This window comes from Sinocyclocheilus grahami, unplaced genomic scaffold, assembly GCF_001515645.1.
Source record: "Sinocyclocheilus grahami isolate Dianchi unplaced genomic scaffold, SAMN03320097.WGS_v1.1 scaffold843.1, whole genome shotgun sequence".
NCBI classification, from domain to species: Eukaryota; Metazoa; Chordata; class Actinopteri; order Cypriniformes; family Cyprinidae; genus Sinocyclocheilus; species Sinocyclocheilus grahami.
The window spans coordinates 298,443-309,238 of record NW_015506022.1 but is presented as its reverse complement, the minus strand read 5'-3'; the positions used below and the strand labels follow the sequence as shown (position 1 = coordinate 309,238).

General features: G+C 38.8%; 2 protein-coding genes across 4 annotated transcripts in view; one reads left to right on the top strand and one right to left on the bottom strand.

The window, feature by feature from the left end:
• Positions 1-4,940, top strand: part of LOC107562837 (L-lactate dehydrogenase A chain) — a 28,519-nt gene extending 23,579 nt beyond the window's left edge. For all 3 annotated transcript variants that reach the window (XM_016247581.1, XM_016247579.1, XM_016247580.1), the window contains 5 exons: positions 2,654-2,827; positions 2,938-3,111; positions 3,209-3,326; positions 3,569-3,692; positions 4,512-4,940. In XM_016247581.1, the coding sequence (XP_016103067.1) occupies positions 2,654-2,827; positions 2,938-3,111; positions 3,209-3,326; positions 3,569-3,692; positions 4,512-4,676 (755 nt within the window). In that variant the 3' untranslated portion in view covers positions 4,677-4,940. The remainder of the gene's footprint in view (positions 1-2,653; positions 2,828-2,937; positions 3,112-3,208; positions 3,327-3,568; positions 3,693-4,511) is intronic.
• A 2,429-nt stretch (positions 4,941-7,369) lies between these two features.
• tsg101a (tumor susceptibility 101a) overlaps positions 7,370-10,796 on the bottom strand; it is a 10,910-nt gene continuing 7,483 nt past the window's right edge. Inside the window, exons 8-10 of the mRNA XM_016247578.1 lie at positions 8,526-8,728; positions 8,188-8,427; positions 7,370-8,089 (exon numbers count right to left, since the gene is read on the bottom strand). Of these exons, the coding sequence (XP_016103064.1) occupies positions 8,000-8,089; positions 8,188-8,427; positions 8,526-8,728 (533 nt within the window). The 3' untranslated portion in view covers positions 7,370-7,999. The remainder of the gene's footprint in view (positions 8,090-8,187; positions 8,428-8,525; positions 8,729-10,796) is intronic.

Here is a 10,796-nt window from a genome sequence, read left to right as displayed (position 1 = left end):
TAGGGTTCGGTATTGGCCGATACCGATCCGATACCAGTGAAGGTTGTCCCCTCCCCCCCATTTAAATAAATGTAGAATTTATATATCTCTGTGTGTGGAACTGATAATCATTCTTTCACAATCTACTAGATACAGACTACTTCATTATAAAGAAAAATAAAATGAACAATAAATATGAAAAAATATAGGCCTATGTATTTATAATCCATGAGACAAATTGATCATAAACTAGGTTTGTGGATAATTCGGCAGCAAAAGTTATTCTAGAAAAATCAGTGCACAATTTTAGAAATCCAAACATTTAGTGAAAACTATTTTGTGGGGAACAAATAAGTGTTGCACTAAATATGGTCAAATGTTACGCATTGCTATTTGTATTATAAAATCCATTCATATATACGTTTAAGTATATACTATAAAATTAAAATGCATTTCTTTTGAATGTATAGCTTTTTTTTTTTTTTTTTTAATGCGACAATATATGATGGGACAAGACAAATACAGTGCAGCACGAACTGTTTTTATACAGTCTATGAACACGAAGCGCTTACAATGTGCGCATCCAGTGTGCAGAATGATGCGCTTGAAGCAACACGGCGTCAAGCTGTGGCGTCATCATTCTGCACACCCGATGCGCACATTTGTAAGCGCTTCGTGTTTAAAAACTGCAAAGCACAAAGGGAAGAGAAATTGGGGTGTAGTGTATTATATCTGTGCAATAGTTATTGAGCCTTTCTTTAAACAGTTTTAAATTTCAGTTACGGTGTATATTTAAAAACAATTTATAGTCTTTTCTACGCCCGTGTTTTGTTCTCAGACACCCGGTAGCAAGTAACAAAACATTAAACTCCTGCAAGAAGATAAAGTCCTTTTTGCAAAATCATAGACCTGTATTTACGAATCCAGTATAACGGGAACACAGAATGATCTTGGAGAGCGCTTTACCGAGCTGACTGCTGTAACCGAACGCGACCAGGGTTTAAAGGCTGAACGAATGACTGACAGCCACAGCGGAGAAAAGAGTTTGTGTGAACTTTAATGTAAGGACTTAAATATTCATATGTAGCTCACATTAAGCTATCGTATGGCTTCAGAAGTAACACAGAATAATTTGCACAATCGGAGAAAAAAATAAATAAAATCTCGGATTTGGATAGGCTCTCTCTGACCGATACCCGATCCGAGAAAAATGGCACTATCGGAGCCGATACCCGATATGAATATCGGATCGGCGCATCCCTAATATTGGGTGCAGTTTTAATTGGATTGATATCTTATATACAGAATAACTTATTTGAACAACTCTTTATGCACAGCAACTCACACAAGCACTCATGATGTGAAATGCCTAAAAGACATGATTAACGTTCACAGTTGGTTCCAATTGTCTTAACACCGGGGTATCAAACTCAACTCCTGGAGGGCCACAGCCCTGCAGAGTTTAGCTCCAACCCTAATTAAACACACCTGGGGCCTGTTTCATAAAACTAGTTTACCAAATAAGCCAGGCTTATTTCAGTTAGTCTGACTTATTTTGAACTAACTCAAGTGACAAGTCAGAATAACCTAAATAAACCTGGCTTATTTGGTAAACATGTTTTATGAAACTGACCCCAGATCCAGCTAATCAAGTGCTTCAGGCATATTTGAAAACGACATGGTTTGTGTGTTAGGGTTGAGCAGGGTTGTGACTAAACTCTGCAGGGCTGTGGGCCCTCCAGGAACTGAGTTTGACACCCCTGCCTTAACAGAATTATTTCATAAATGATTAACTTGAGAAATAATTTTGAAGCCACTGTACTATAAATGTCTGTTCACACCAATAACAAAATGAAACCTTGCAGGTGAAAGGTCTATTCAGACTAGGAGCAAGACAAAAAAAAGCACTCATCCTGTTGTACAATGCACCTTAAGTCTTATTGTTCTTTTTCTTTCCAAATGAAGAAAGAAAAGATCCAACAATTTGTTAAAAGCAACAACCTTCCATTACAGAAAATTTTTTTTTTTGCCAGTGTAAACTGGTCTGTAGGAGTTTTTGTATGAAGTCTAAACCTAGGTCTTCGACCCTGCTCCTGGGACCGACTGTCCAGCAGAGTTTAGCTCCAACCCTAATCAAACACCTGAACCAGCTAATCACGGTCTTCAGGATTTCTTAAAAATCACAGGCTAGGTGAGCTGAAGCAGGTTGAAAAAAAACTTTACAGGACAGTGGGTCCCCAGGAGCAGGGTTGAAAACCTAGTGTCTAAACCAGGGATGACCAATCCTGGTTCCTGGAGATCTACCTACTTGCAGAGTTCAGCTCCAACCCTGATCCAACACACCTTTCCGTAATTATCAAGTGCTCCTGAAGATCTCCTTAGCTTGTTCAGTTGTGTTTGATCGGGGATGGAGCTTAACTATTTGCAGGGAGATACATCTCCAGAAACCGAATTGGACACCCCGCTCAAAACAAATGTGCAACTATTTAGTCTTGGGGTGCATTTTCCAAAAACATTGTAAGCATAATCAAATCATAGAGATCAATGGTGCCAGTGGTTTCTACGATCTACTTAAGCTTGGTCTGAACAGGCTTTGAGAGAGTGTTTGACAGGAATGTAGAAACCAAGGGAATGTGGGATCTTTCCAAAATTGATAATTCCATGTGATTTCCAGACTACAGTGTGACCGCAAACTCTAAAGTGGTCGTTGTGACCGCTGGAGCCCGTCAGCAGGAGGGCGAGAGCCGCCTGAACCTCGTCCAGAGGAACGTCAACATCTTCAAGTTCATCATCCCCAACATCATGAAGTACAGCCCCAACTGCATCCTTCTGGTGGTCTCAAACCCAGGTATGTCATACCTAGGCTGACATTACGACGGAACGTCCTTTTGTGCTCAAAGGTTTCAGTTGATGTCATGTAGCCTCCGAGACCGTAAACCAATGTCCTCTTCTCTTCAGTTGACATCTTGACCTACGTGGCCTGGAAGTTGAGCGGTTTGCCCAGGAACCGTGTGATCGGCAGCGGCACAAACCTGGACTCTGCTCGTTTCCGTTACCTGATGGGAGAGAAGCTGGGCATTCACCCATCTAGCTGCCACGGTTGGGTCATTGGAGAACATGGCGACTCCAGCGGTGAGGACTGCAAAGATGATTTAAGAGCACAGATGTGCTTCAGGAGCATAATGAACAATTTTCTTCATAAAATGTAAATGTCCTCTTTCTTTTATAGTTCCTGTGTGGAGCGGAGTCAATGTGGCTGGAGTGTCCCTCCAGGGTCTGAACCCTGACTTGGGAACCGATAAAGACAAGGAGGACTGGAAGAGCGTCCACAAGATGGTGGTTGACAGGTGAATAATTTGTAACCCACTAGACTTGGTTTAGTACACTAATAATAGTCTCCGGACAACCTATAGAAAGATTTTAGGGAGAGAGGCCACGTCGTTTTTCTTTGTTTGTATATGATCTCTAATAGATGTGTACTCTGTGTTGCCATTAGAAAGCATATAAATCAAGTCCTTGTGTGAATGCATTTAGTCTGGACTCGTGGTTGTTTATCTGTGTTTAACATAAATCTGGTTTGTATTGGCAGTGCATATGAGGTTATTAAGCTGAAGGGCTACACTTCCTGGGCTATTGGTATGTCTGTAGCTGACCTGTGTGAGAGCATCTTGAAGAACCTACGCAAGTGTCATCCAGTTTCAACCTTGGTCAAGGTGAGATTCTCGTTTATTTCTGTGTGACCAGCAATCTTCATTAACCAAATATTGTGAACCGAGTGAGTGTGTGTGTGTGTGTGAGAGAGAGAGAGAGAGAAACTCCATTCCAAACCGCCATCTAATGACTACATAGACAGCTACCTTTTATGGCAACATCCTGGTCCAAGTGAGGGAGTTGAGAAGCTCTTCGTGGACAGAAACTCCTATGCAACTTGAAGCACACCGAAGAACTGACTAATGTTCACAGATGGTTCCAGTATCTTAACAGTTGGAGCTTATGTTAGCATGTTGATAAGCTAACAATCTTATGTACCGAGTACCTGATCTGAACAACTCTTTGTGTGCCACAAATAGCGCTCATCATGCAAAGAGCATAAGACTTGAACAACATTCATAGTAGGTTACAGTACATCTTACGTTAGCATGTTCCTAAGCTAACAAAGCACAAGCACACAAATATTGGGTGCGGTTTTAATTGGATTGAGCTATCTTGCGTACGAATAACAACTCTTCATGGATGGCAACAAGTGGCACAATTGGCGCTCATGACGTAAAATGCATAAAAGCCCTTCAGATTGTCAGCTATTTTGGATGAAACGCTTCTCCGAGTTTGTCACTGTGCATTCTGGAATTGAATTATATTCAAAATGTACATACGACGCTGCTTTAGGTTAGGCCAAAATGATGTTATCTAAAGGCAGAACTTCATTCGGAGCAGCCTATGATATCTACAATTGTTGGTTAGGTGATTAGCCTGCTAAGTTTTGGAACCGTGCTACAAAGGACAATTATCTGACACTTGTTGCGTGTTCACAGGGAATGCATGGTGTGAATGAAGAGGTCTTCCTCAGCGTGCCTTGCATCCTGGGTAACAGTGGCCTGACAGATGTTGTCCACATGACCCTCAAGCCAGAAGAGGAGAAACAGCTGGTGAAGAGCGCTGAGACCCTGTGGGGCGTTCAGAAGGAGCTGACCCTGTGAACCACGGTCTCCTCCAAAATGTAGCTAGTGTCACAAATTACAAACCTCGACGAGTCCTGCCTATCTTTCTCCTGACCTCATAAATCTCATTGCCTTTTAACCATCGGATATCTCCACGTGTCTCAGACCTTCAGATTGTAACGCTCCTTATTTTAGCTGCAGAGGAGAAAGTTTATTCCTGTCGTCTTGACCAAGATCATCAGCCTTTGTAAAAGTTTGTCTATGTGCGTATTATTGTATATTCAACAAAGCACTTGTGAACAAGATGTGCAACAACTATTACTCAACTAATAGTCAACTATTATTCCGTACTTGTGTCCTGCGTCACGCAATTGATCATTTCAACAACACCAACACGTAAAACCAAAGCTACAAAGTATAAGTTTTATGAAATATCATGGTGTTTACATGTACAATAAAATTATATACATTAAAAATCAGCTCCGAAAACTACCAATGCTGAAATCAATGCAACGGTTTACCATCGACTTAGTTTTACAATCAATTTTGAATTGTTACACTGAGTTAACTTTTGTTTAATTTTTTTTTTTTATTGAATGCAACAATTTGCATAAGAATGGCTTTACGAATGAATTAAATGTTCCATTTAATAACATGACAAAATACAAAACCATGCAAAAAATTGACTTCATGAGCAAAACACCATTCAAGAAATTTTAACATCATAAACATTGCTTGATTGTGCATATAAACGCACTCCACTTTGTACTGAAAGTCAACCACAAATGCACTGATTGTCTACCGGAAAAAGCACTTTTACATAAATATCTTGGAATAAAACCTTTTACAATGGCTTAATTTGTTCTCAAATTCATTGTAAATGATAGTATAACACAAAATCATGTTGAGGTGTTGATAGACACCATTCAAGAAATTTTAACATCATAAACATTGCTTGATTGTGCATGTAAACGCACTCCACTTTGTACTGAAAGTCAACCACAAATGCACTGACTGTCTACCGGAAAAAGCACTTTTACATAAATATCTTGGAATAAAACCTTTTACAATGGCTTAATTTGTTCTCAAATTCATTGTAAATGATAGTATAACACAAAATCATGTTGAGGTGTTGATAGTTTTTTTTTAGATAATCCATCTACTTGTAATTTGTGTAGGTGTACACCGTATGTATCCGCTGGAAACAAAATGCTGTTGTCAATGTATTTTTATCTCTGTCAGTGTTGGTTCATAAGAGCAACGACACACTCCCAGCCGTGTGGTGATGCACAGCGACGGTTAAAGCTGTTACTTGAAGCGTGTGATTGTAGAATTGAGACACAGCCCACAACTGAATAAACATTGTGACTACAAAAGTGTCTATCTGTCTCTTTGCTCTGCAGGCTGAATAGAAATAACAGCTGTACAGAAACAAACTGGGTTAGTGGACCATGTTGTCTAAAATCTCTGTCAAAAGTTTACTAGAGCATTTCAGGTGCAGGTAGTTATATGGCATCAATATCAGGCCCGTCTAGAGTTCAATACCTCAAAGTCAAAATACAAGTAAAGTAATAAACCAATGGCACCAGCCAATTATTTATTACGCACACTTGATGTGAAAACATGATGCAAGATGCTGACCATTCACAAATCTATCATGATTCAAGATCATGTTCTTTTATTGATCTGCCCGACATCATAATCTACAGCCTGGAACAAATATTAGCAGATAAGGGGGTAAAGTCTCACTAAGAAACAGCAACTCAAGTCCTAAAAATCTCAATTACATCCCAAAAGTGCATTAAAACAACTGACTGAAATGCAACGGGTAAGAAGTGTTAATTTGTTTTTAAACATTTGGAAGAATAAAAAGTACAGTACAACAGTTTATAGCTTTTCAGTTTTCAAACATTATTAGTCACAAACCAAACTTTGTGTAACAACATACCAATAAATCTGTAACAGCAATAGTTCCCAATTGCAATGAGATAAATAATAAATTCAGCAAAATAAATGTCATAAAATTGAAATATGGAACCATAAGTCGTCACTGTTCTCCATAAATTGGGTGAATCTCACAGAAACTATCAAGAAATTACATATTTCACCCCAAAATCAAAAGAAAGGAATTAGTCTTTTTTTTTGCATTGTGATAAAGCACATTTTCCCTCAAATTCTCATTGTCAAGAAAAAATAAATTATAAAATATATTTTAAATATCTGACCTATGCTGGTTTTAATATATTTAAAAAAATAATCCAAAATGTTCAAGTGCATTAAAACAACTGACTGAAATGCAACGGGTAAGAAGTGTTAATTTGTTTTTAAACATTTGGAAGAATAAAAAGTACAGTACAACAGTTTATAGCTTTTCAGTTTTCAAACATTATTAGTCACAAACCAAACTTTGTGTAACAACATACCAATAAATCTGTAACAGCAATAGTTCCCAATTGCAATGAGATAAATAATAAATTCAGCAAAATAAATGTCATAAAATTGAAATATGGAACCATAAGTCGTCACTGTTCTCCATAAATTGGGTGAATCTCACAGAAACTATCAAGAAATTACATATTTCACCCCAAAATCAAAAGAAAGGAATTAGTCATATTTTTTTTGCATTGTGATAAAGCACATTTTCCCTCAAATTCTCATTGTAAAGAAAAAATAAATTATAAAATATATTTTAAATATCTGACCTATGCTGGTTTTAATATATTTAAAAAAATAATCCAAAATGTTCGGACTGGATTATTTGTATTACTGTATTACAGTATTGACTTTTTTCCCTATTACTTTAATGAGAAATTTCGGGAGTAAATGTACCAATTTTTACTTAAATGTACTTAATATTTTACACAATGTAAAAAATCTTAATAGTCCTACATTTTTTCCTGCAGAAAATATATATTTGATTTATTTTGAGGTGGATGTTCCTGTGAGATTCACATAGTTATGGAGTATGACAACACTTTGAAACTGAATGAAAACAGGAGTTGCTATCCACATCTGAGAGCAATTTCCTCATACACTTCCCGCAGACGTCACAGTTTAAGAGTTATCACTCTGTACGGTTAATAACAGTAGTATCTAAAGCCAAAGACCCAAACGCCAGCCAGTTTAATACGAGAAGCTCAAATGAAAGTAGGAACAAAGTCTACGACGTCTCATTTACTTCTAATGCTCCGTGTTCAAATATCGTACCCATTTTGCCTTTTCCAAATCGTTAAAATAAAGTCAGGTACAGAAGCTACAACTCTCACAGAAGTAAAAGATCATAAACAGCTGAACTCCCACTGACATACCACAGAGCGACTAGATCCGAGTCTGGCACGTGCGATCAGAGCTGGAGCGCAGGGTCAGTAGAGGTCACTGAGTCCGGCCGTCTTTCGCGCTTTCTGCATGAGCGCTCGCAGCTGGAACTGCTTGCGGGACAGCAGACGCACATGCTGAGGACGAACGGGGATGTCAAACATAACATTACTAAGAATAGTAGAATAAATGCCAAGTTTGTGCCAAAACTTGCATTGTAGAGGGACGAACTGACCTTGAGGAAGACCTCCAGGTCGATGACTCCTCTCCGCAGGGCTTCTCCCAGGTAAAAGATGGTGTCCTCTATGGCGTTCTCCTCTGCGTACAGGTTCAGGATCTGCTTGTAGAGCGGGGCTGTTGGGATTATCACGTCGTCAATGTCGTTGTTTTCCGACTGGTTCTCCATCTTCTCCAGAGCTTCGCTCAGTTCCTCGTCCTTCTTCTTGAGAAGCTCAATGTTTCTGTCCACCTCAGCCTAAGATCGGCACAAAAGCACATCTAATATCATGCTTCTTCAAAAACAGTGTGATCTCAATGGAGAACAACCTATAGAGCAATAGCAAATGTTCGTACCACTTCCTGGTCCAGGCGGGACACCATGTCTTCCAGCTTCTGATGTCCTTTCTTCAGGTCTTCCTCGGTTCTCTTCAGGGCGTCCAGCTCGGCTTGCGCTCTGTCCATCTCCTCTTTCATTCTCCAGCGCAGTTTATCGCTCACAGCTGAGATCAGCGATGCTCGGATGGTGTCCTCACCGATGGTACCATCACGACTTGGACCTGGAAGACAGAGACAAATTTATTGCCAGTGATTTGTGGAATTAAAAGCAAAATGGTCAATGAAAAGCGACGCTGATACAGCACAGTGCTGCGAGATCCAGTGAGAAGCATTCCAACTCTGCACAGAATTCTTCGTTATAAACAGAACAAACAGCGCTGACGTTAGGGCTGTGATGGTCGCCATAACCGCGCGGTGGTCTGTTGCCAACAGCAGTAGTGCATGTGACGTCACACACTCCACAAAAAGGCAAATTCCAGTTTATTCTGCATTCAGCAAATTAATTTCGTGTTGAGCGATGGACCTTCTTGGGAAAACCAAATACTATATAGCCGATCTGGAGCCATCTATAAGACTACTACAAGAGCCATCTCCATTTATGGCCCCCCATCCACGTTTGTACAAGTGTCTTCAAGTTCCCCTGAGTGCAAACGCCCGGCTTGTCGGGTAGGTATTGGTGAGGCTTTCTCCAAACTGGCCAAATACAAACGAGGCCGCGATAAATGGAAGATGCTAACAAGAAATGTGGCAACGTAGACTGCGATTCCTATTCCAAAGCTATTTGCGAAAGGAGGCAATTGATCATTGCTTTCGGAGGTGGATGCCTGCTGTTTGGAAACGCAGTTGTATAAGACAATTATGCAGAAATACTTAGATGACAGATTTGCTCGGGCATTTCAGAACGACCAAAACAACATTTCAGATGCTGTGCAATGAGATCGGTCCGCTGGTTAGTCAAGTTATCCCGTCCCATCCTGCAAAGTCACATGACTTTTTTTGATGCGAATTTATTCAGTAAATGTGTTTCCATCTAATGGAAGATGCTAACAAGAAATGTGGCAACGTAGACTGCGATTCCTATTCCAAAGCTATTTGCGAAAGGAGGCAATTGATCATTGCTTTCGGAGGTGGATGCCTGCTGTTTGGAAACGCAGTTGTATAAGACAATTATGCAGAAATACTTAGATGACAGATTTGCTCGGGCATTTCAGAACGACCAAAACAACATTTCAGATGCTGTGCAATGAGATCGGTCCGCTGGTTAGTCAAGTTATCCCGTCCCATCCTGCAAAGTCACATGACTTTTTTAAATGCGAATTTATTCAGTAAATGTGTTTCCATCTTAGATAATGCACATTTTTTCTTATCGGATAAAAAGTTTATCCTACTCAATTGTGCGCACAAGTTTTTTTATGTGCATTTTTAGAATTTATGCACATCTTGGCATTTCCATCCAGCGTTTTTTTATGCAATATTTCAAAATGTGCATAAAAATAGGTGGATGGAAACATAGCTACTGAGGCAAGATACCCTCTCTTAGCCACGTTTGCTAAAAAGTATCTATGGATTTGCGCAACAAGCACACCATCTGAACGTGTGTTCAGTGCAGCTGGAAACATCGTAACACCGGACAATATCAACATGTTAGTTTTTCCGTCTAAATTTTTTTCATCTTTATAGAGAATCCAAGGTAGGCTTAAAGCATTTATGTTTACATACTAATTGTTATCAGGCCTATGCAAGTTGTTACAAATTTTAACATTTAACTTTCTTATTTCAACTACTTTCTTTTTAATTGTATTATTTCTTTGATATTTATTTTAGTGTTTTGCAGGCTGCGTGTTTGCTGATGGACGTGCTAAAATAAACACGCACATTTGTTAATAGATGTTTGAGTCTCATTTATTTATTTTTTTGTGTTTCAAAATTATATATATAAAATGTATGTAAATATTTATTTATATATAAACTATATCGTCGGTAGTTGATTAATAAAAATCTGCCACCGTCACAGCCCTAGCTGACGTAGAAAACCAGAAGTAGTGACACTAACTATAACCACGGTGTTGTGACAGAAACAGTTGAATGTTATTACATTATTTATTTCAGGGTTTGTACAACCTTTTCAGAGAAATTCAAGCACTTTTCAATGACTTTCAAGCATTTCATACAACTATTTCCAGCACTTTAAATCTAAAAATTATAAATTTTTATATATACAGTATATATATATATATTTTTTTTTTTTTTTTTTTTTTTTAGTGGGTTTACAAAAATTTCTTTTTTGGA